The sequence below is a fragment of the Callionymus lyra genome, chromosome 17, assembly GCF_982586985.1.
Source record: "Callionymus lyra chromosome 17, fCalLyr1.hap1.1, whole genome shotgun sequence".
Taxonomy (NCBI): Eukaryota; Metazoa; Chordata; class Actinopteri; order Syngnathiformes; family Callionymidae; genus Callionymus; species Callionymus lyra.
The window spans coordinates 9,916,857-9,943,358 of NC_141834.1; the positions used below are offsets into that span (position 1 = coordinate 9,916,857).

At 36.8% G+C, this 26,502-nt stretch overlaps 2 protein-coding genes across 7 annotated transcripts; one reads left to right on the plus strand and one right to left on the minus strand.

Moving 5' to 3' along the window:
- Positions 1–1,166: 1,166 nt before the first annotated feature.
- On the minus strand, positions 1,167–9,551 carry enpp5 (ectonucleotide pyrophosphatase/phosphodiesterase 5). Its single transcript, XM_087813080.1, has 4 exons — positions 9,410–9,551; positions 7,018–7,874; positions 5,657–5,833; positions 1,167–3,198 (listed from the first exon to the last, which is right to left on the minus strand). Exons 2-4 carry the CDS (start codon positions 7,859–7,861, stop codon positions 2,795–2,797), a joined length of 1,425 nt encoding a protein of 474 aa, XP_087669206.1. The 5' UTR covers positions 7,862–7,874; positions 9,410–9,551; the 3' UTR covers positions 1,167–2,794.
- A 2,847-nt stretch (positions 9,552–12,398) lies between these two features.
- Positions 12,399–25,703, plus strand: hmgn3 (high mobility group nucleosomal binding domain 3). Of its 6 annotated transcripts, none has more exons than XM_087813087.1 (7): positions 12,403–12,590; positions 15,639–15,689; positions 15,884–15,913; positions 19,432–19,482; positions 22,130–22,222; positions 22,810–22,909; positions 24,787–25,703. In XM_087813087.1, exons 1-7 carry the CDS (start codon positions 12,576–12,578, stop codon positions 24,813–24,815), a joined length of 369 nt encoding a protein of 122 aa, XP_087669213.1. In that variant the 5' UTR covers positions 12,403–12,575; the 3' UTR covers positions 24,816–25,703. The 6 variants fall into 6 exon arrangements, with proteins under 6 accessions (XP_087669215.1, XP_087669213.1, XP_087669212.1 ...); XM_087813086.1 differs by having other exon boundaries at positions 12,408–12,590; positions 22,127–22,222; XM_087813089.1 differs by lacking the exon at positions 15,884–15,913 and having other exon boundaries at positions 12,399–12,590.
- The last annotated feature ends 799 nt before the right edge of the window (positions 25,704–26,502 follow it).

Sequence of the window (26,502 nt, forward strand, 5' to 3'; positions counted from 1 at the left end):
GAAAAAAATTCCCATAATCTCAAGTGTCACGCGCCTTTGTGACGTCACCGGGACAAACGTCATGAGAAAAACATTAAAAAGAATGATCTCAAAATGTTGTTTTTTGTTGTTGTTACAGTTTCAATTCGAACTATTATAATAATTATTGTTTTTATTGTTGATTTTATTTATTTATATTTCGTATTTATTTTATTTATTTATTTATATATGTAGCATAAAAACTGAGACGTCACGGAAATACTCAATGTCAGTGGTTTAAGGTGAAAAAAAAAGGGAATTATGTTTGAATTTATAGACACTTGGGGCCGCTCTTCCCCATTTATTTGTTTTACCGTTGATCAATAAACCGGAAGTGACGACAGCTAAAGTCGTGCACAAGCTAGCTGTGACGGACGTACTTTTAAGAGGGAAATTCAAGGTAATACTTTTAAAAAATACCTGTTTAAATGTAGTTTTTACTAAATGTTGCCGCTGCCGTTTTGTGTGCACTACAAATTCAAATCTTTTGTGTATTTCGCTGAAATGTGTGCAAAAACAATTTAACAAAAAGAAACAACTATTTTACCATTATTTTATAATGAATATAATGTATTTACTACTTCTCTGCTATATTTTTATTCTTATTCTAATACATTGTTCAAAATGCAAAAGTGTAAGACGCACAATTCAGAATGTATACATCTTGCAATTAATTGTATTATAACATTACACAAAAACGAGCCACACACAAAAAAACAACAATAAAAAAACAAGGCCTTGAGTTTCATGTAAGTCCCTTTAATTGATGTGTCAATAACAGGGCAAACAAGTGGAATAAATATTCAATAATTCAAATCAAACATGATTTTTTTTCTGATATAGTTCATCTATTATCAATAGTATTTTCATTTTTTTGTACATTTAAATATATTCAGGTTATACATTTCTTTGATCAATCTCAGGAAAAAAGTTGCAGACAAAACACCTCTTTTATAATGAAAGTATCTGAAAATTAATCATTTCAATATACATTTTATAATCTACTTTCATAAAAAGTATATATCACAGTGGTGTCTGTCATTTTTGGGATTTGTTTTAGTGCATTGAGCAATAAGAAGAAAACCAATTCTTGAAGAAGAAAAAGAGAATCACTGATTTTTATACTACTGATTTTCTGACTGAAAATCTTTTTTGGCTAGAGGCACCTTACTTTTTTTTTTAATATAGCAACTACAAACAGGAAGTGCAAAATCAACATGGTAAGAATCATACTGTTCCTAAATTCTGTCTTTTACAGTAGTGCAAATCAGAGGAACAGTTCTCACAAGCCATGCCCAAAATAAAATCTTCTCCAGCCTTTTTCAAACTGAAGATGTAATACTGACCGACAACAATTTCACATTCCACAGACAAAATGTTTAGAACATACAACAAAGTACGTGGAAAAAACATCCCAAAACACAGTTTTCTACAAAGAAAAACTGACACAACTGCATTGACATTTTTTTTTTCCAGTTTAAAAAAAAAAGGCAAATGGTTACGAATTTCTAAAGAGCAACAGCGTGAGGTGGTCAGTTTACGGACTGACCGCGCACATGAGCCTGGCACAGTGTGAGTGATGCTTTTAAGGAAGTAGAAAAGAAAAAATAACGTGATCAATCACAGTATTTTTGCGGATTCTGCACCGAAGCTTCAATGATTATTTTTTACACAACAAAGATCAGTTCAGCATAGATTTGAAAAATGTTCTGCTTCTATCTTGACCAGCCCGAAGACTTTTCTAATCAGCTACTTCCATCTTAGGGCCTGAAATACCAAAGGGTTTCGCGACTATAAAGCAGTAGTATGTAACATTGTAAAATAAAACCGATACAAAAAAAAAATCTCCTTGTGGCATTAGAATTTTGACATTAGTACTCTGTGATGTTTGTATGTTTTTTAAGCTTCTGGATGCACTTTAATCAAGTCCATTGACGTTGTAATACGATTAAAACTTGCCGACTAATATAGTGTTTTTGTAGCTCCATAAAGGCTTGTCCTTATCCAGTAAATGTTAAAAGCAATACATAGTTTAAATGAAGACACTTTGTTTTTTATCTTTAACAAGAATCCATTTAAATGAATGAATGACCTTAAATTATATTTTTAGATTAGATTTATTAGTTAAATGTAAGTGATTAAATAATCTCAACAATTTGGAATCACTTGACAGAACCTTAAGTGTGTATTTATAAATTTGAGATAAGACAGAAAGATGGCCAATTGGTTAGCAAGAAACAGGACTTTTCCTTTATCACTCTTTTGTAAATCAGGCCCTGACTCTGTCCGTGTTAAGAAAAGTTTAAATTAAGAATCAGACGATTCCTGTCAAGCTCCTAGGACATGGTAACCACGGGATAATGCCTACATCGTGGCGTAAATTCTATCAAGCGTGTGATTGTGACACCAAAATTCCTGCCATTAAACGATTGTCTGAAATTCAGTAACATTAATCCCCAAGTAGATATTGCCACTTTTGCACCTCACACACCTGCACTTTTTTTTTTGTTCAAAAACAAACGTCCACACATGCTTGCAGAGGCCCCTCGGATGTTTTTTTTTTTCTACCAGAAGAACACACAGAATCATGAGGTGATGTTCTGTAAAATTCACAATCAAAGCAAAGCCACTAAAAAAGCTCATGGAAAATGTCCACCAAGCGTGTCCCAGAAGCAACCCTGAGATGTTTCCCGTTCACGAAGATTCCAAATTTCCATGTGTCTGGGAAGTGTTCAGGGATGGTTCTGGACAACCTTACGATGCAAACATCTCTCACCTACAGGGATAAGTCCTCCTGCAACAACGGCTGAGACATCTCCCTCCTCCGGTACGTGAGCGAGGGCAGTTGGTGGAGCGTCAATTTCTTGACAAAGACCACTAGAAATCCCAGCACCATCAAGACGCCCAGAAAAGAGCCGACAAACGGTGCGTACGATATCCTTTCCACTCTGGGTGGGATGCTGGGAGTGAGTGGCGTCGGCTCCTCGGGCAGAAGATCCAGGACGTTGTGCAGGGAGCCGTTGTTGGGTAGAGGTTTGATGGACAGGATGTGGCACATCAGAGGGTAGAGGTCAACGGAATTCATCGAGGTCTTGACGTAGTTCTGGCGGAAGGCTGGACCGCGAGCCACAAAGACGGGTTGCATGCTGCGCAGGGTGTTGTCGTAACCATGGTTTCCTCCTGAAGAGAAAAGATGGTTACACATTTGGATCGTATATATGGGTTTACATCCCATAATGTTGTGCAACAAAGACCATACCCAACATTTGACTTTGATTTATTTATAAATAAAATTTTTATTACTTATTTTTTTTAAACCCTTGTGTTACTATGACCTCCTGGGCTTTCAGAAATACATATGTAGCTGTGGGTTCACCTTGACCCAGAGACAACACAAGGGATACCACAAACATATTTGTTTTCGGAGCCTTCAGGTCACATTAACCCTAAGATAACACAAGGGTTAAAAAGGTATACACAACCCAACCAGTAGGGCTTGGATTTTCAAGCAATTACAAAGATACTGTTTCAAAGACATCACAGACAGCAGATGAAATCTCTCATACAGGAGCCAAGGTCTCAAGTAGGCAAGTCCGTACGCTTGTTATAGTTGATGTGCTCTTTTATAGGGACATGGTGGGCGCGCCAGGTAATTTGAAGTAATAACTTGGAAGCAAGGTTTAGACGTTCCAGTTGCAATTGTGATCTCTGCAAGAGTTTTTTAAGGGCTTGTTGGTCCAAATATCTAATGTATCAATTGAAACGAATATGCAGATAAAGAGCAAACACAAGGCCACAGTGGGTTTGTGCTTCTTTAGGTGTATTTCATTGGCATGAACAGATGTTTCTGCAAAATATATATTAGTTAAGATATGCAATTTGTCAATTTTCTGTTGGTGTTGTAATTGGATTTGTGTTAATGTAATTTAGGCAATTGGGTAAAACATATGGCACTAAAGCTATACTGGAATTTTCTGGCATTCAAAGTTCCAGATGGACTTGCGGGTAACTCAAAAATGTCTTGTTTCCGAAAGCATCTAGAATCCACCATTAGCGAGTCTCTATTAAGCCTTATCTCTCCACCTCGTTGCTCTTTAAATGTATGGAAACATAAAAAAAAAAAAATCTGCTGTAACATTAAATCAAGAACATTTTTAACTGAAATGTATACTTGCTAGTAGGGCTGCACTATACATCGAAAAATCTCGATATTGCGAAATTGGCACGTGCGATCATTTATCATTTTTTACTGTATAAATTAAGCATTTCTTAAATGTGCAATTCAACCAATCTGTGTCACGTTCTGTAAAGTTGTCAATTTGTACTTCTATGTCTTGTTGTCGTTTACGTCTCCGTCTATCTGTGAGCTGTGCAACATAGCTTGCTAGGCACGGTTGCTATGGCGATGCGCCTTGCTAGCGCGCTGACTTACCACGGGTCAGTATATACACGCTACTCAAACACTAGTGATTTTGTCTCAGTTGTATTCAGCGTTCTTATAAGATCTCGGAACTTCTAAACAAGTGTAAACCTGTCCGTCTTAGCCGTATGCTAATAAGCTAAGTTGTTAGTGTCAGGTCATTTATAAACGGTCATGTCTGTGCGTACAAGGAGGTTGGGATTTATTATTGAATTGGTGATATCGCAACGCGCCGGCGGCTCCTCCCTTATGACGCTCAGTTTTGCGGGAAACCGATGCAAGTGCAAACTGAGCATTATAAGTGATATTTTTTTTCCGATCATGTCGGCACCGAAGCGTGGAAAAAAACGAAAGGTAAATATCGAATCATTTTCCTTCTCCAAACCCCGGGACCTTCCCTACAGTACTCGCGGTTGTAAATTCAATAACGGTACTTAAATGCTTTACTACCAATTTGACTACCAATAAAAGATTCAATGAATTATAGATGAATAAGGTTAATTAGGCATGTTTTAAATTGTGCGCATCTTGATGTTATGACACACTAAAGACTAATTCAACTGCTTTATGAAGAATGACAACTTTGGATAAAGGATCATTTTATGCTTGAGGGTTTTTTTTGTTGATTATAATGTGAATGTATTTTTTTATGTGCCAACATATTCTATTACTGCTAGTTTATTCCCTTCTGTTGATGTTCTGACAGCGCTTCAGCTCCCAATCTTGCCCTCCATCACCATCTTAGCTGGACTTCTTTGGAATTTCTTTCTCATATAACCCTGCGATATTGCAGAAAGGATCGCGATAAGGACTCAAAGGTGTCCCTATGGTTTAATATCTTACCCTGGAAATTGTTTCTGAACGTTAAAAAATGGCAACAAGGGTGGTTGTAATATATGAACACACGGTTGCTGCTGCAGTCTCAACTATTAATAACATGAATCGTTAAAAATACCTACCACAGCAGACATAAGATAAAGAAGCTTAATTCCCTCTTAACTATGAGCAGTGATTAATGTTAGCTACCAGACAACAAAGCCAACGAGTCTCTCGGGAGAAACAAGTCTACAGCTCTTTTTTAATTACAGCAGAACAAAAAAAACAATGAAGCGCTGGTTTAGTTACTAAAATTAACCGCTGTGAAGCTATAAATAGAACCCACAAGACGTATCCGTTCAATATGTTGAGCGTCAAGTGCATCTTCTTGTGAAGACTTACTCATGAAAGTGGTGGTCCTGTTCTGCACGATGGTCCAGCCCTCCCTGGCCTCTATGATGATGGGCATGATCCTGCTGCTGTGGCGGTAGTGGAAGCGTTCCGGGACCTCCTCCTTCTTGTACACTGCCATGTAGGGGTTCACGTCCACCAGCTTGTTGTACACTTCGTCCAGTTTCCCTGTGAGGAATTCAACATGTAACAGCAGGATATTGAGTTTCTGTGTCAGCTGGTCTTATTCGGAAGCCGTGTCGCGTCCCGGCTTGAAAACAAACACGGATCAAGTGATGGCATGTGTCGATAAGATTTTTATCACGTAGATATTTGTATATTTATTGTTGTTGGTAGAAGTGATGGCCTCACTGCAAGAAGGTTGCCGGTTCCCTTCCCAGGTCAGAAGGGAGCCAACATGTGATCTTTATGTCTGGAGTGTTGCGTGGGTTTACTCCACACTCCCAAAAACATACAGAGGTTCATTGGGAGCTTGGGAAAATTGTCCATAGGTATGAGTGTGTGTGTGTGAATGGTTGTCTGACTTGGTGTGTGCCCTGCGACAGACTGGCGTCCTGTCCAGGGTGTCCCCTGCCTCTCTCACCCAAAGAAGAAATTGAGTTTGACACCCCCTTGTATGAAAAACCTTGTTTGTAAAATAATATTATCTTAACACACCTAAAAACAGTGAAATAACTTATATTTGTCTTACATAATCAAGTATTATTAAAAAAATATATATACTCTCTTATTATATTTAACTCAGAAGTTATAGTATATTTCCTTTTCTTTTTTTTAAATATTATTATATTGTATATTATTGTATTGTATATTTATATATATTTTTTTATTTTATGAAAAATTGCTGTATTTGCTGTGGATAATTTGGAAAAAAAACAATTTCTACCTACCTACCTATAATATTGATTACTTCATTTCTGACATCTTTGCCCTCATCATTTGATATAGGAACTCCTGAGGTAAAAAAAACATTATGTTTTCTCTATGTATTACTTTCTTTGTTTATTTTATGACCATAATAAGTTATAGTTACATGCTTTATTTTTCCTCTTAAGATTCATTTGGACTTTATTTATTTATTTTTGGATTATTTTCTTTGCTTAGATCTGCATTTTTTGCATTTATGTTTTTTTCACCAGGAATTGAATTATTTGTTTTTATTAATTTAAAGAATATAACCAACTATTATTAATTATTAATTTGCTGTATTTTATATTTTTCACAATATTTCCTCATTAAATAAAAATGATCTTCAAACGTTTTATGGTATTTGATGATCCATTACTTCTTATTAAGAAGTATTTTTGTAGCAATTTCCTGTCTATAATTAAAAACAAACTAAAGCAGTTTACCTTCTCTAGGCAGTATGCCGACGACTGGGCTCGTGTCCACCCAAGTGTACAGGTCTCTGCTGACATACTCGTCCAGCTCAATGATCTTGTCGGCGAACAGCTGCGTCATCCCGTGATCGCTTGTCACGATGAGATTCACCGTCTCGTACAACCCCGCCTTCTTCAGCTCGTTCCTCAGGAAGCCCAGCTTTTCATCAATCCCTGCAATCACCACGTCCATGAGGGAGCTCTCCGGCCCCACATTGTGGCCGCTCTCGTCCGGTTCCTCCCAGTAGAGGACGGCGAAATCCACCGCCTCCTCTGCGGGGCCGGCGAGCCACTGGATAATCCGCTCGACCCGGTCTTCAAAGGAGACGGAGGCGTTGTAGGGAAGGAATCGATTGGGAAACATCCCGTGGATCTTCACGTCAGATCCGGGCCACATCGCCGCACCGCTGCGCCCTCCATACTTCTGGACGGTCACCCATAACGGCTCGGCCTGCTCCCACCACACGGGCTCGTAAATGTTCCTGGTCTCCTTGGAGAAATGCTGGTTCAGCACCGGGTCGAACATGTCGTTGGACACGATGCCATGCGACTCGGCGTACAAGCCGGTCACCAGGCTGTAGTGGTTGGGAAAGGACTTGGTGATGTAAACGCTCTGGACGTTCTCCACCGTCACCCCCTCCACGGAGAGGTTGCGGAAGTTCGGGGTCGGGACCCTGTCCACGTAGTCCCAGCGGAAACCATCGAAAGACACCAGAAGCACTTTTTGGCGGCGGACGTGCGGCCCGTTCTGATGCGGCGTATGCTGAGACACCGCCGGGAGCAGTGCGACCCACAGGCAGACCAGAAGCCTGAGCATGGTGGAGTCAAACCTGCAGGAACACAACCGAGTTAAAAACATGACGTCCTAGAAATGGACACAAATTTTTACCTTGATGCTAACAACCACAGCCTAGATGCTAATGCTAGATAGCATAGCAAGGGCAATAACATACATAGGATAACAAAGGCAATAACAAAACATACATTTGACTTATTTACTTAATGGGTTTTAGTCTCTGTTATAACTATTGAATGATATTCGACAAAGTTAAAGGATTGTAACACTGTTTTTCTTTTTCATAGTTTTAAGATGGATAAAAGGAACTTTTGACTGCTTTTAATGTTTTAATATAATTTGAATTGTAAATGTAATAACATCACTAAGAGCTACAAAAAAGTAAACTATAAATAATACATGTAGGGGTTGTGTATTGGCAAGGATCTTTTGAAACGATATTGGCAAGGATCTGGTGATACGATATGTATCATGTTATAGGGTCAACGATACCATAATAAGGCTATATTGTAGGAGCAGCAAAATATTTTTAGCATTGCTCAAGTATTTGATTCCGGTATTGCAAAATTAAAAGGCTGCATGGCTCTTCACAAAGTGTTTGAAACCAAGAAAAACTCTAAGCATAAGCTTTATTGGGGTTTTTATCTTTAAATCTGTATCCTCTAGTACTCAGTCATTGCTGGATTTCAATATTCCTCAAGCTATGGAGGATGTATTGGCTGAAGGTTTAATTGGAACACAAAAATTGCAAATGTGTGAATATTTGCACGTTAAATGTACAGTGCTTGTGAATATCAATATAGTGTCGTGAAAAAAAGGAATATGTAAGGGTAAACAACCCCTAAATTAATCCTTAACTTAATTAATTTAAATTTAATTTAGTAATCTAAAGTGTATTTATATATTAAGCTTGCGATTTCATCTGTTCTTCCAGATTTTTTGGTTGTTATTTAGAAGCCATTAGTTCTTTACTATTTTTCACATACACAAGTAGGAACTAAAGTAAACGGGAAGTAAACCTTTGAGCATAATCCATGACAATTTATTTCTCTATCATGATTGAAATACCAAAAGTAATAGCGAGATTATTTACATTTATTGATAATTTATAGTTTGTGGTTATTTGATATACCTCATAGATCAACTGGATACTGCTGATATAAAGCATGTGTACTACTTAGTTGCTCCAATATCATTTATAGTAACTATGCACCCGAAATAAAGTATTTCATTTTTTTTATTTTTTGCGTTTGCTTTCTGGTGCCAAATATTTTAATGTCAACCTATTTAAGGCGATATTAATGTCACAAATGTCAACCCTTTTTTTTTTTTACCAACTCAGTCAAGCCAGTGCTGATCGAACCGAAAAGCGTGTAAAAATACCGAACATCCACGTTAAAAAATATGACCTGTGTGTCTGCTGGTGCACACTTGACAGCAGAAACACGCTTGCAACAAAAGAAGACACCCCCACACACACCTCAGTCTGCACGATCTGACTGCGTTTTAAAACTAATTCTTTTTCCCCAAACATGCAAAAAAAAAACAAACAACCGTATCGCTGCCTACCTTGTTATCTGATCCCGCACTGGACAAGTCGCGCACTGCACACCCAGATAAACAGCCCGGCTGTAGCGTGACGGCCGGAAGTCCCGCCCACTCAGTGATATCTTTGTTAAAAATGTGCGGGTTTTTTATGCGAGATAACCGAACATTTTTACGGTGATGATATACATATTGATGAACATTTGCGGCGTGTAGTCGCGAGGAAGAAGCGCATATTTTATTCTCTTAGTGACAGACAAGCGCGCTAGTCAATGACGTAATGCGGTCTGGCTCAGGCAGGAGGAGCCCCCCCCCCCTTCAAGTTCCGCTGCTATTAATAGAAATTCACCTGAGGTTAGACGCATTTTTAAACAAAGAAAAATGCACTATATAACTCCATACTGTTAGGATTGCACCTACATAACTAATAAAACACATTTTTGGTTCAGTTTACATTCTTTATATGGAATGAAACAAACATTTGAAATAAGCATCAATAGAATCAACGGAAAATATACATATACAGGTTGAACCGGGGGTGTATATATTACGTAAGTATTTTTAAAAGCAGACATAAATGCAGTTGCCCTCAATCCAGTCGTTTCCAGACGCCTGTCATGATGTATACTGTCCACTAGATGTCAGTTAAGTTCCTCATTAAAATGCTTTTTTTTACTTTTAAACAAGTATTCTCTAGAATTCTGTTGGCCAAGGACGTTAGTTTATTCACGTCATATCTTGAGGATCTTTTTTTAGTAAACGCAGTTCATTTTAAAGTGTCATGTGGAACTGTGAGGTTAAACAAAGGGTTGGCCTTTGCAGCTTTTGGCATTTCCCCTCAGAGGTTGCCAGGTCAGCATTTTTACCTATATATAGAGACCATTCTCCTCCTTGTCACAGCTCACCTCTTCATCTCTTTACCAGAAGTGTTCGACAATCTGATCCCTTTGATATATACTCAATACTGATCTCTTCCAGTCGAGTCTCTATTAATGACAACCTCAGGATCTTAGACTCTTCTAACTCTTTATGAGTCTGTAAACTAGTGGTTCTTAGCTGGACTAGCTTCGGTACACATTCTTTGTCTCAGTTCTGTATTTCGCACTTCTCACTACATAGAGTATACGGGGTAAGTGGAACTGCTTTAAGCAAAGACATCACATGTAAATCACCTCTTGTCGTGGCACACTAGCCATGGTGTTCCACACGGTTCTGTTCTTGGCCCCGCCCATCTTTTTCACAATCAGTATGATCCATCAGGCATTATGTTTGGAAAAGTAAAACATTTTGACTGTTGTGCTGACGACACCCAACTTTACTTATCAATGATGCCATCCACGAGGTAATCCGATGACCCATCTTAAATCCTGCTTAGCAGTCAAATTCTAAATGACCCAACACTTTCTTTTACTAAATTCAGACAAAAACTGAGATTTTACTTGATCCACATTATGTTAGACAAAGTATGTATCCTAGCTTTGATCAGTATAAATAAAACAGTACTCACAGACTTCCTACTTTCTCCTTCCTAACATTGAAAATATCAGGCCTTTCCTTCCCTTGGATGCTAATAAGAGTCTTATCAATACTTTTTTATTTTACCTCCAGGCTAGACAATTCTCTTCTGTCAGGATGCATTAAAAAACTCTCACAAAGCCGCTCAGCTCATTCAGAACTCTAAAGCGCTTCACCTGTTCTGTCATCTTTACATTGTATTCCAGTATAATTCAATTTACCAACCTGCTCTTGGTTTACAAAAAGCTCTAAATGGTCTCTCAACATACATCGTAGATTTCATCCAAACATAACTGCCCTTTAGGATGTTACGCTCCTTAAACTGAGCTCTATTAGTTAAACCACGGATCTCCAAATGTTGATATGGAGCCAGGGCCTTCAGTTTTCAGTCCATTAGGCAGACACCCTCTTTATGATAAAGCTTATGATTAGGACTGGCTCAGTGGGGAGAATAGCCCTTAGTAAGGCTGTTTCAGGTTTATATTGTCACAGCAGAAAGAGTAGAAAATGAGTTTGGGTGAATGAATATTCGGTGAACTTACCCTTTAAATAAAGCAGACTTTAATCAAACCATCTCACTAAATGAGATAAACATGATTTAAAAATATATATAAAATGTCTCATTACATTAGTAACATAGTGGTCAGAGTAAGACTTGGTATATTTACCCATTTTTTAAAAACTATATAGATATAACTACATTTTATCTGGCAATTCCTTTAAAATGGTTAAATCTTAATCAGATTTCAAATAAAACATGATTAACTGTCGATACGATTGTAGGTTTCAGTTAGCATAAACTCAAGAATGAAATTGAATATATATTCAATATTCACTGTTTTGGTTACCACATAAACTTTACCACCTTGATATACTTTGTTCCTCTTTAATTTTATACTTTTATATTATTTTTTATATCGTAAGTGAAACACCAGTTTGAGCGACTTGTTTTTAACTCGCTACATGTATATTAGGATTAATTCCATAGCTATAATAACAAATACATACGTTAATATTGTTGTTATTCCCTTTTATATCCTTTGAATTAAATATCATGCTCATCTCATGTGGTGTCCAGTCACAATTGAGTTCTTATTTGTATATCAACTGTTGGATTTTTAACATTTAAATAGATTTTTTGTCTCTGATTCCAAACATTTCAAAGAGATTTCTATCCGTGGGTCACAATGCTTTTCTGGAGTTCGCTGCCATTGTGCCTTTGTGCACATTTGCTTTCTAGTCTTTTGTGTTTTGTGTCCTTAACACTGTTTTACTACATTACCCAGATCCACCGAGAGCACGAGCACCTCATTCATTGGTTTGTCTCCGGCTTCCATCGCTCAGAACCGAGCCTGGAACCAACGCGCACAAAGAGCGCGCAGCCAATCGGCGTCCAGCTCTAATAAAAAACCAACCAACCAATCACAGAATTCCTTTTATTTTACAATGACACTCGACCAGCCAATCGGGGCTCGAGGCAGGAGAGGGATCTGTCCCTTTTAGCCAATGGCTGCAGCGGGCACGGAGTTTTTGGGAGTGCATATAATCAACATATTATCGGAGGTGCTTTAGATATCGATCCACAATTCGAGGCTGACCAAAATTCCCCCAAATCCTCCACCGTCAAGCGCGACCTTCATTTTTATTTTTAACTCTCTCGTGGAGCAGAAAAAAAATGCCGAAACGAAAGGTGAGTGTTTTTGTTTTTGTCTGTGTGTGTGTGTGTGTGTGTTGATGGAAACACTCGCGGGTGCATTTCGACGTCGAGGCAAGTGCGCGGATGCCAAACTTTAAAAAATAGATATTTTTATGATTTTTTTTGTTGGAATAATGGAGGAAACCCGCCTGTTTTTTTTGTATTATAAATATATATATATATGGTTAATACGCTGATGTGGATTTGTCTGCAGCTCCTGCGTCCACGAGCGAATGTCATCTCAAGAATAAAAAGATGCGTGCGCCTCAAAATAATCCCCAATCACCGCAGAAATATACGCTTAATTACGATTCAAATAACCACCTTCATATGATGTCAGGTGAAGGGAGGAACGATTCTAGATGAAAAGAGAGAGAAAACGGGACAATAGTGACCGTGTGGAAAGCGCGTGTTTTTTTTTTATCCAAACACGGAGTGCGCGCGGAGCATTGTACCGGTGCACGCACGCACGACCAAAAAAACAAAAAAACCTGGCTTTTCGGCGAGTGCCATTGTCTGTGTAGATTCGCCTTTGAGGACAGAAAACGGGGGGCCACCAGGGGCGGAGGTCGCCCACATGCAAATGATGCGAGTGGAATGTCCCATTATTCTCAAAGATGAAGGCGCCCAGAGACCAAAAAATTGACTGTTCAAGTCTAATTCTAGTATTGATATTATCTGTGTCATTTGGATGAATGGAATAAGAAATGATTACAACGACATATCAAGCAAATAAAAACGGCAAATGTAAACATATAAGGGTCATTCTAGGAAACGTGTCTCTTGTTTGTCATGCTCAGATGTACTTAACAGGATATAAACTGTTCATTTTTGAGTTTTTAATTAATAATGCATTTTTTAAAAGTCATTTTATATCTAGATGCTGTAGTATTATCTTCCAAGGACATGGGCACATTCCCTAAAACCTTCATTGGATTGGATCCAACATGTTCATTAAAAATGTTTTTGTTTTTTTCTTCTAAAAATAATGGCTATTTTAATGTCATTTTGAATCTAGATTTTCTAGTATTTTCTACCAAGGACATGGACAATTTCCCCAAATCATTCATAGGATATGATCCAACATGTTTCTTTACTAAAAATAACTGTAATGTCTATTTAAATCTAGACTCTTTTTAAAGTATTTAATAGGATATTACAATAAAATAAAAACTAAATGTTTTGATTTATGTGTGTAGTGCCATCATACGTGTCACCCCATAACAATGACATTTGTTAGGCTATTACAAAGATGCTGTTTCTTTAAGTGACATTAAAGAAGGGTTAACATCAGTTTACTATCCAAAACAATCTTACATTCAATTTTCTGTTTTTTGTAGTTAAGATAGGTTCCATTAAATTACACTTTACCTGCCATACCACCCACCGTAATTTGTTTAGTACATTTATTAATAGATCCGGTATCTGTCAGAGTTAATATTTTTGCAAGCTACAATGTAATGTGGTCTTTTCTTCTTTTTTTTATTGTTATACTTCCTGGAAACTTACCATCCAGAAACCAAATGTAATTTCTACTCAAACCAAGGACATTTCTATATAATTCAAACTTTGAATGATTTGAAAATCTTTTCTTCTCTATGTCTCAAATTGAGTGGTCTGTTATAAACTCCATGGCAACGATAATTATGCTTTATAAAAAAATGACTTGACAATAAATGTATAATATTAAGTATCAGGTAAATACTTTTTACGTGTAATTGACTTGCATTATGTAAGTAAGTAAGTAAGTAATGGTTATTTTTAAAGAGCCTTTCTAGACCAGGGTCACAGAGTGCTTTAACAATCAAAAGCAATTCACAGTAAAGAATGCTTTCAAATTTAAAAACTCTAAAAGGCCAAGACAAACAACAAACACAGTCTTTCCAGAAAGTCAGGGAAAAGCCTGCACAAATGAAAAGGTCTTCAGATTTTTCTTAAAGGAGTCAAGACAACAAACTCAGAGGGAGAGGAAGATCGTTCAAAAGCTTAGGAGCAAGAGACTGGAAGGATTTCTCTCCTCTGGTCCTGAATCGTGTTCAGGAACCATCAGTAGATTCTGATCCACAGACGTCAGAGCCCGAGCTGGCGTGTAAGGCTGGATCAGATCACTGATGGAAGGAGGAGCCTGACCATGAATATATCTGGAAGTATGAACCAGAATTTCCAAAATTGATCCTGAAAGAAACTGGCAGCCAGTGAAGGGTTTTAAGAATCGGGGAAATGTGAGTCCTTCTACTAGACTATGTGCATTTCTTACAAAGGGCCTGTCCTAGATGATGTTTTCATTTGAATGAACATGATGACACTTTTGTTAGCATCTAGAATGCTTCAAATCTTTTTGTCTTTTTTTTTTTTTTCTCATAGATCAAAGTATATAGTTGTGGCCCGACAGAGTTCAAAGGCAAACATGTCAAACCCAAGGCTTATGGGCAAAATACAGTCGACAACATCGATTAAATGGCCCTCAAGAGTTAGTTGGCGTACAAATAAATCACAACTACACTGAGCAAAAACTAGATGCCTTCCCTCTTTGGCAGTCAACAGGCTATTGTTCAACATCTGGTGCTGTGAATCAACAATTCTTGGAAAAATACGTTGGAAGCAGATTTAACAAGTCTCAAACCTTGATCTGATCAATTATGTTTTGAACCGAGTAAACCCAGTTTGCTGCTTTGAGGAAATGACACGTCTTGCCTTGTTTGTCAAACAATTATCTCGTCTCGCTTACTGTTGTAAAATTTCAAGTGCCTTCAGCGAACAACGAGTGCTAGGTTTTGACCCGTTATCATCAAAGAACAAATAAAGAAATACTCTTAAAATTAAAAAGAAAAATTCTGACCTATTAGGTAGCCTCTATTTTAAGACCATGGTTTGACAAAGTAGGACGACGTCTTCCCTAATAACCAGAGGCCTAGACTTACGGTGACTCTTAATTGGGACGAACCTTAATTTGGTTTTGTTTGCTACTATTATATTCGGTCTTAATATGGTTATAGATTTGTGTTCTTTGTCACACTTGATGCTAACCTTCCTTCTCTTCAGTCTCCAGAAGGTGCCGAGGGCAAGGAAGCCTCCAAAGTCACAAAACACGAGGTGAAGTTTCATATCCGTTGTCGTCTCACGTCCCGAGTTTTTTGTTTGCGGTGTTTTGTTTCTACTACCAACCATGCTTTGCTAATAAAAAAACATGCTAGATGAAGGGGAGTCAATGAGGAGCTAAAGTTACAAACCTGTCTCTCTCTCTCTGTCTCTTCTGTCACTCTCTTGATTATCTTTTGCACCCGCAGCCAACCAGGAGGTCGGAGCGATTGTCCCTGGTGAGTGTCCTGCTCTCCTTCCTGTCCTGCCTGCTCTGTCTTTCACATTCACCCTTTTAACTTCTATCTTGTGGAAGGTGGTTTTTATATGCAGTCTAGCTTAGATACAAGGACATATTCAAAAGGGCTGTGCTTTTTTTTTTTGTCTTTGGCTTTATTTGCATGTCTTTTCTTTGTTGTCTTTTATCTGTCGTCTGGTGAGGATTTCTATTATAGCCGATCCCTTACTTTCGCTATCATCAAAAGCTACGTATTTTAGAGTCGAAGGTTGGGATGATTCTGATGTAGATTCTGCACCATCTGTAGAGAAAGTGTAAACACAGATTCAACAAGAATCACATTTACGTGCACAAGTTATACATCGGAGTGAGGGGCTTAACCATGGATTGAGGGTGTGCTAATAAAAAAATAAAAAGTCTATTTCTGGTTCAAAACCGATGTGATAAATCGTAAATGCAATACTACGATATATATGTCAAAGTACAGATTGTAATCCAGTAGGATCTGGAATCCTACTGGTACAGATTGGAATTCCAATCTCTACTAGTTGTTTCCTTTACATTAACACCATACCATGGAAATAGATTTGAGTTTATCCTAGGACAGATTGCGATTGACAGTATTTTAATTGCTAATTGTCCTATGACAAATTTTGATTCCAATCTATCATGGGACAATCCTCAGTGGTACAAATTAATAAGGTCTATGACCTGGACCAAAAGGCTGTCCCCATGGTTACAATGTGTATTGACAGAAGGTTTATCAGATATCTCATATATGAAGTAATTCACCTAGAATAGTAATGGTTAACGTAGACTTACCTATGCTGACATTTTTGGTAGGAAATGATTCAGTCTATTTTCCAAAACATTTTGATGTAATCCTAATTTCTCCTATTAGAATTGGAGATTGTCCTGGTAGAATTCCCATTTGTCCTAGAACAGATTGGAATTCCAATATTCAGATCCCAATACAGTAGTAGGATTCCAATCTGTACTAGTAGATATTGGAATTCACCAGTAGAATTTTGAATCCTCCTAGGACAGATTGGAATTCTAATATTCAGATCCCAGTTCAGTAGTAGGATTCCAATCTCTCCTAGTAGGATTCCAGATTCCAATCTGTACTGTGACATATATATAGTAGTAGTGCGATATACAGTAAAAACCTCAGTTGACAATCTTGTGATCACTGAGCTCCTACTCTAAAATAGCATTTTAAGAACCTCAAAACGCTTAGTTAATGGCACTGAATGGATAATAAAATGTTAATAAAAGCATGGTAGAGATGGAGAGTTTGGCCGAGAACCCGGGGATAAAATACACACCATGGTATTGGTGCCAACAAATTGGAAACCAGGGTTGGTTTGGATTCAAAAAATCCAACACTGACAAGATAACATGATTTCTAAACAACAACAAATTGTTAAGAATTATTTGACGCATTTAATCGATTCTACCGCTGGAAGACACAAACACAACCAACAGTACAGAGACCACGTGAAGATGCGACAAAAATAAATCTTACCTCAAAACCAAGTAGTGCTGAGTAGAATAAAAAACACCAAACAAGGCTTGAATACTTACTGACCGAAAACAGTCCAATACAAATACTATTTTTTATTTTATTTACAAAATGTCAATGGTTGAATGTGTTTAAGATTAAAATAACGGAGAAAAATTACATTATATATGTCACAGTACAGATTTAAATGCAGTAGGATCTGGAATCATACTAGTACAGATTGGAATTCCACGATTCAGTCTATTTTCCAAAACATTTTGATGTAATCCCAATTTCTCCTATTAGATATATTAGATATAAGATATATTCGGATCCAAGTTTAGTACTAGGATTCCAAAGGATTCAAACCTGTACTAGTAGGATTCCAGATCCTTCTGGATTCCAATCTGTACTGTGACATATATATATATATAAGGGATTCATCTCAGCTGTAATTGCTGGAAAGAAAAACTAACGGGTTGGGATCTTAAGCCCTACAGCAGTGGTAACATGGCTTCAATCTCAATCATGATGAAGCTGAAATAGATCCAAGTCGTGAAAATAAAACAAATTATAAAGTCAGAAAAGAAAAACCAATACAAGCATCTGCTACTTGGGATGTTCATTTTTAAATTAATCGTAATTAATCTTTCTTTCCGTTAAGAATTTTGAAACCCGGATGTTGGTCCATCTGCTAGAATATCATCTGTTAAATTTGTAATTATTAAAATATTTACATTATTTATCAAATCGAAATATTATTTAGATGGATTTCTCTTTGTGTAATCATTAAAACATTAAACATCTGTCAAAATTCAGTCAATTAATAAGCATTTTCTGCATTAAACAACAGTAGTTGCGTGACTCATTTATTCAGTCATTTTAAAAGCCAGGTTTTAAAACATAAAACATATTCTTGGTCTTGTATTGTAACGCTATAGTAATAACTTCAATCCCCAGATTTGATGGAACACATCCGTTCTTTTAACTTCCTGCATGTCCTGTAAATAATTCACGGGCGTCAGGTCAGTCGAGCAGTCGTCCACAATGGTAGTTTGGCCTCGTCGCACATTTTGATCAATCATTACTTTTATTTTTAGACATCTCGGTGGATTATTGAGGGAAAACGATTATATCCTAACCTGACTGATGAGGAAATTATAGTAGCTATTACGTCAATAATCCAAAAATCTAATTCAAAGTGATTATCTGAGTTCTTACATCACCAAAGACACTTCATTGGATCTTTGTTTAACTACGTTTACAAAATAATTATTTAGTGGAAAAGAGACCATAATACATCCCATCATGTCCATTGTCTTTGTCGTTCTATTCGTGTTGGTTTTCTTTGCTGTCTACTAGTGATGGTGAAGCTTCATGAAGGAGTTCCATATTTCTAGACCACAGTAGGGGTTTGTAAAGTGACACGGGTTTCAATGGGTCATACAGGTAGTGGGGTCTGAAAGAAGAGATGCTGCTTCATGAAGCTTCACCAGCTCTATGGTTTTTTCGCCGTCTGTTTTTTGTGTCGATTTAAGCATGTTTTTGTTCTGGTTTACCCTCATAACAATGTGAATTGTTTCTGACTTATTTAAAGAGGAATGCTCCAGAAGAGCTCTATTGTACTTCTTAAATATGAATGCTTTAAGATGCCTTATGGAACTCCTTTTTAGTTTAATTTTTTAGTTTACGTATACTTTTAACATTTTAACTCCAACTATATACCTTATCCAGGGATGTGTTTGAGTCAAAATGTTTTTTTTCCTGGGAAGAGGCTGCTTAGCATCTATAACAGGAGTATCGGATTCAGTAGTATTGTCAGTCTATTATTATTATTATGTTGTATTTTTAATTGTTTATTTTATTTATATTTTGTTGTTATGTAGCAACATTGTGTTCCAGAATTTTGGCTCCGTTGTAATGACAAAAATAAAATACTTAAATTGTTGTTTTAATGATGTTAATACAATGTACATTTTGTGTCTGTACTCACTGGCTTTTGTCGAAATTTGCAGAGACCTGCACCACCTAAGCCAGAGGTGAAGCCCAAGAAGGCCGTCGTCAAGGTAACGCATCGTTTATGTTTCCTTTCATTTTTTCTACGTTGATTGAGAATTTGTTAACTGAAGAATTTAACCTCTATTCTACCTCTGGACAAATATCTACACTATTCTGCAGTGATTCCTGGTACATGATAATATACTGTAGTGGAAAGTCTAAAAACATGGATACATGAATGTTCAACGTATACAGAATAATAATGTCATGCTTGTTATAAGACATCAGACTCACTCTTACACTCATATTCTCACTCTTACATACTTATATACTCACTCTCAAACACACTTGTATACTCACTCTCACACACATATACTCACTCTCACACACTTATATACTCACTCTCACACACACACACATACTCACTCTCACACACTTATATACTCACTCTCTCACACACACACATACTCACTCTTACACTCATATTCTCACTCTCACACACTTATATACTCACTCTCACACACTTGTATATTCACTCTCTCACACACACACACATACTCACTCTTACACTCATATTCTCACTCTCAAACACACTTGTATACTCACTCTGACACACACATATACTCACTCTCACACACTTATATACTCACTCTCACACACACACACATACTCACTCTTACACTCATATTCTCACTCTCACACACTTATATACTAACTCTCAAACACACTTGTATACTCACTCTCACACACACATATACTCACTCTCACACACTTATATACTCACTCTTACACACACATGTACTTACTCTTACACACACATACTCCCTCTTACACACATATACTCACTCTTACACACACGTACTCACTCTCACACACAAACATACTCACTCTTACACCCACATGTACTCACTCTTACTCACTCTCACACACACATATATACTCACTCTTACACACATGCTCACTCTCACACACACATATACTCACTCTTACAAACATATACTCACTCTCTCACACACACATACTCACTCTCACACACACATATACTCACTCTTACAAACATATACTCACTCTCACACACACACTTACTGACTCTTACACATACACATACTCACTCTTACAAACATATACTCACTCTCACACACACACTTACTGACTCTTACACACACACATACTCACTCTTACACACACACATACTCACTCTTACACACATATACTCACTCTTACACACACACGTACTCACTCTTACACACACACATACTCACTCTTACACACATATACTCACTCTTACACACACACATACTCACTCTTACACACACACATACTCACTCTTACACACATATACCCACTTTTAGACACATAAACTTACTCTTACACACACATACTTACTCTTACACACACACATACTCACTCTTACACACACATACTTACTCTTACACACACACATACTCACTCTTACACACATATACTCACCCTTACACAACACGCATATGTACTCACTCACACACACACACATATACTCACTCTTACAAACATATACTCACTCTAGCACACACACTTACTGACTCTTACACACACACACATACTCACTCTTACACACATATACTCACTCACACACACACACACATACTCACTCTCACACACACATATACTCACTCTTACAAACATATACTCACTCTAGCACACACACTTACTGACTCTTACACACACACACATACTCACTCTTACACACATATACTCCCCCACACACACACACACATACTCACTCTCACACACATATACTCACTCTTACACACACATATTCACTCTCACACACACATAGTCACTCTTACACACACACTTACTGACTCTTACACACACACACATACTCACTCTTACACACATATACTCACTCACACACACACACACACACACACATACTCACTCTCACACACACATATACTCACTCTTACACACACATACTTACTCTTACACACACATAGTCACTCTCACACACATATATTCACTCTTTCACACACATACTCACTCTTACACACACATACTCACTCTCACCCACACACTTACTGACTCTTACACACATATACTCACTCTCACACACACACATACATACTCACTCTTACACACACATACTCACTCTCACACACACAAATACTCAGTCTCACATATAATATAATATATATATTATAATATAGTATAAATGTATGCCTATTTATGGATGTTTCTTGGAACCACAATTGTTTGTTTGGTATTTGTTTGGTATTACATTGATAATAATACACACAGAACACATCTTTATAAATTGAAAGGCATATTTCCAGTCACTGGGACAAAACTACCCTTTTTCGCCTTTTAAGTGCTTTAAATAAATGTCAAATAACTCATATTTTTGGTTTTCTTTAATCCCGTTGTACAAAATACCACATTAAAAATAGCAGGTATTTGAGAAGTTCACCCCTCACACTGTGCACAGATGTATCAACTTACGCTCAGTAATATCTTGTGACTAAGCCGAGTGATACGCCTCCAGGAAAAAACTGCTCTTGCTCATAAAATAAACCATTTATTTATCAAATTCGCGTTAAGTTGTTTTTGATTTTGCTTTTCCCAAAAAGGTTAGTCGCAACAAGACATTACCACTGTCTCAACATGAAAATAATCTGCCTTATTAGCATGAATCAAATGGAATACGTCTTGACTTTTCAATGTTCTTTCCAGAAGACGGGAGATGAAAAGGGGGCAAAGACAAAGAAAGGCAGTGTAAAGGGGAAGAAAGAAGATGCCGCCCAGAACGGAGACTCCAAGACTAATGAGGTACGTGAGGAATCATCTGAAATGTGTGTATTATAAGCATACATTCATTAATTGTAACAGTAAAACACAAGTATTTAATGTCGTGCTATACAAAAGTATTAATTAACTACAAATGACAAAATGATATAAACTGTTTTTAACAACATCGTAAAAACTGTTTCTATACAACTAAATCCTAAAATATTCTTTATAATTAATTAAAATAAAACCTACCTACCATAATTTTGCATTAAATGACGTGCAAACTATATTAAATTCATTACTCCTTAAGGGATTATTGAGTGTATATATAAAAGTGGACCTGGGATAGACTCTTGAGGAACACCACATGAAATATAGGCTAATGTTTCCCTTGAATCCTTTCAGTTGCAGGTTCGATTACCGCATTAACAGTTATTTTAATTTACTTACCTGGCTACAATTTGAGAAGCTAGGCTAATGTTTGGTACCATTCAGATGATGTCAACATTGTTATGGTTTTTTTTTCAACTGCTTCACTGTAGTCTTCTGGTCTCACCCCATTTTTTTTGTCTTTGTTTTGTTTCGTACACACAAACAAACACACACACACACACACAAACACACAGATTTTTGTTTCTCGTCCGTCTGTCATGGTATCTTCCACCAGATATTCCACTCCTTCCTTGATGTCAGTGCGAGGACAGAATGAAACAGTCAAAGTTAAGGGTATACTTGTGTGATTCCTCAACTTCCGTGTGCACTAAAACCAAGTCACTTGTTCATTTATGTTTTGCTGTGCTGTGTGTACTCACAAAATGCAACCCTTCAACAGTAAAGTGTGAATTTTCCGCTAAGCCTGGAAACTTTTATATAAAATATGTTTCTTGGAAAATATAAGTGTAATTATTTAATTTGGCTATGTTTTCTTTTTTTCTCTTTTTGTGTAATTCTTTTTCATTTTTGAGAATAGTAAGTAAGGCTTTTTAATATGGCTGTAGGTATAGATATTTCTGTAATATTTGTGCTTAATATTGCACCCCAAGAAATGGGGTTGGCCTAAATGATTATTATATGGCAAGAAGAAAATTGCAACTTTACTTTTACTTACTTATATAAATACTAATTAAGTACAATTTGGACAGACATTTGAAAGTACTTTAACCTTCGTTTTCATAGTTTCATAATAATGTCCAAACCATGGCCTAAGGGACGTTTTTCTATGCGCAATATGGCCCAAGGTCTTTACAATAAACTGTAATATTAAACCAGAAAATGTAAAATACAGGATATTTTAGTTAAACAAATTTGAATTTACAGACCTTTTATGACAAGATCGCATGAATCAAACTTAAACACTAAGTGTAGCTGCTCAGTTCGATGCTAATTCCTAAACCAAAAAAAAAAAGTTTTGTTCCTGTCCGTACATATATCAAGTTAAGCCTGTTCACCCTTGTCTTATCTCAGGGTCAAGGAGACCCAAAGGCCCAAAGACCAATGTGTTTGTGGTATCCCTTGTGTTGTCTCTGAGTCAAGGTAAACGACCTTCCTGACTTCCAGAAATACATATGCAGTGATGGAGGTCGTTCACCTTGACCCTGAGATAACACAAGGGTAAATCCAAGAAGAAATGTCTACATCTTTTCATCAAAAATATTTTTGGTATTTGTGAAAATATTACACAAGGCCTTTAATTATTGTTGTCGAGATAAAGATATTGCAGTAATTCCAAAGCGGTTGTTAATGGTCTATACAAGAAATTCTAAATAATAATTATAGGGCAAGAATAATAATGCAACTTTACTTTATTAAGTACAATTAAGTAATTACTTATTAGTCAAATTTGGACATAGAATTTGAACTAGTTGACCTTTCATATTTTGCATATTCATGTCGGAAGTCCGGCCTTTGAGGCGTTCTGTTGTCTGTAATATGGCCCAAAGTCTCCATTATTAACAGTGACATTAAACCAGTAGCTGTTAAATACAGAATCATTTTTAATTAATATTCGACCTTCACTTGTTTGCACTTCATCGGGATAATTATTTATCCTTCCACTTTTTATTTGGTAAAGTTGACTTCGTCTGACTTTTGGTTTTTTATCCACAACTTGTGTCTTAATAAATTAATCTTTTTAACATGTATTTGTCTGACTAGACTCAGAAGAGGCGAGTTAGTGTTTAACTAGTTGCAGTTAACTGTTACTTTAGTAAGGACAAATAATTCAACACGTATAACAAGTTAATGATGGATCTTTTAATTGTGTGTCTATTCAATTGCTTATCAAGGAATAGACACTGTCTGATCAGAATTATTTTTTCAGAAGGAAAAAAAATGGATGTTAGATTTCTTACAAATGCTGTTCTGGTCTAATCTCCTCATTCCAGCAATGTGGGACAAAGTTCAGATCAGGTCACGGAGGTACAGGAAGTCTTAATGCGAAGCCTGATTTATTTTTCTGGTGTGAGAGAAAAACAAAAAGAATCGTCAGCAAAACAAACTTGCAGAATAATAATAGAATAACAGAGCGTGTTCATTGACTAACAAAAAACAAATAATTGTTTTTCTATATTTGTGTAACTTTCTCTGCATGTCCTCCTCACCAGGTAACCGAGGCAACAGAGGAGGATTCTAAGGAAAAGGCTTAACATGTGCACGTCCACTGACTCAACCCCCCCCCCTCTCCCTTCTGACTTAATGGCAGCCAAACATCTTTTTTACAGACAATTTTTCTACCATGCAGATTTTTTTTTTCTTTTGCGATAGTACAGATGGACTACCAGCAGACCTGTGCCATATGTTCACTCCCCCATTCAGCTCCCCTTTAGTGTGTTTTGCTATCTGTGATGCTAGAATCAAACAGACTGACGTGTTTTTAATAAGCCGGCTGCAAGTGTTCTTTACGGACGACAATTTGCCCCTGAAGCCTTTCTTCCAGAACCTTATTTAAGAAAGCGTATTTTTTTGTAAAGGGTTCTATTTTTTATTAAAAAAAAAAGCTCAAATATTTTCCTAGATATAAATGATTACTTTGGTTCATTTATAACAACCAAAAAAAAACAAGATTATGATTAATATGAATCTGCACAAACTGGTCCTATTTATGAAGAAAAAAAACAGGAAGTGTAATAGATAAATCTTCCTTATAAAATGTGTTTATTGTTTATTTTCCTTCCCTACCTTGCTTTATTTTTTAAAAATATGGATCATTTTAAAAGTGGGTCAATCGGTTTTGAGGCGCCATGGAGAACATTTGCAGCAACCAAGCGTTTATTTTTTAGACTTTCTACCACTGTCTTTAGATCATTTTGTAAGTGAGTGCTTGACAGGATGTGTCGGTGGGTCTCGTGTTCGTGCTTCCCTCTCTTCCAACCCGAAAATCCGGCAGCAGCAGCAGCAGCAGTAGTGTGACTTGGCAATAATGAGTGGTGCCTCTTGTTCTAGACGCCTCTGCTGGCTTTGGACTCTCTGGGGTTCTTTCTGTTCGGAAGAGTATTTTAAATAAAAATTAAATTAAAAAACACGTCGTTGTCTGTGTTTTAATCTGTTATTTAATCAACTTTTATTTTTTATTTTAATCATGAGTCTGGTGTAATAAAACACATTTAAAAAGTTCTGATAGTTGGAAAGGTTTTTTTTAGCCAGACAAAAGCGCTTGTTTTGAGTGAGCCTCTTTTGTGTGTTGGGGTGCCAGAGCCGTGGAGCTGCTGTTAAATACAACTGCTGTGTCAGGAAGTGAAGGGTCAGCAGTTGTCAGGGCAGTGGGGCCGGTGTTAGCGTTTACCTTCCTCGACAAGACGACCTCGTGTCATAAAACCGGTTGATGGTTGCTTTAACATTACGTCCAGCATCGCCGTGACCAGTGAAAGGTCAAACTAAAAGGTTATAATTTCACCAGACTTGTACATTATTCATTGCTTTTTAAAGTTGGATCAAATTTTGTTTTAACATATGTTATCTGCTCTCCTAACATACGGTTCAAACACTTCAAAATATTCCAAAATGAGGCTCAAAATAAACTTGATCTGCAATTTCTCCACCTCAGGAAATAATAAATTAACTTATAGAGTATTTTTTTTATTGTGAGTTGACCACATTTTACTAGGTTAGTTAAATAACGTATACACCAGATGCATTTTTTGTATTATTAATGTATTTATTTAGAATATTTCCATTGAATAATTTTGTGTTAAAGTTTTGTTTTGTTTATTTTAGTGTTTAATTTCCTCGATTATTTGGCGACACTGTAGCTCAGAAATGTTTGAATATAAATAAAATTCAGATTTTTACATTTTGCTACTGTTGCAGTGTAAAATGGGATT

Excerpts from the sequence above, each read along its gene's own strand:
- hmgn3 (XM_087813086.1), top strand. Across the intron at positions 19,483-22,126 it reads CCAAGAAGGCCGTCGTCAAG|AAGACGGGAGATGAAAAGGG; the intron begins GTAACGCATCGT and ends TGTTCTTTCCAG. Across the intron at positions 22,910-24,786 it reads TGAAACAGTCAAAGTTAAGG|GTAACCGAGGCAACAGAGGA; the intron begins GTATACTTGTGT and ends CCTCCTCACCAG.
- enpp5 (XM_087813080.1), bottom strand. The coding sequence starts at position 7,861 with ATGCTCAGGCTTCTGGTCTGCCTGTGGGTCGCACTGCTCCCGGCGGTG. Across the intron at positions 5,834-7,017 it reads CGGCATACTGCCTAGAGAAG|GGAAACTGGACGAAGTGTAC; the intron begins GTAAACTGCTTT and ends AATTCCTCACAG. Across the intron at positions 3,199-5,656 it reads CAGGACCACCACTTTCATGA|GAGGAAACCATGGTTACGAC; the intron begins GTAAGTCTTCAC and ends TTTTCTCTTCAG.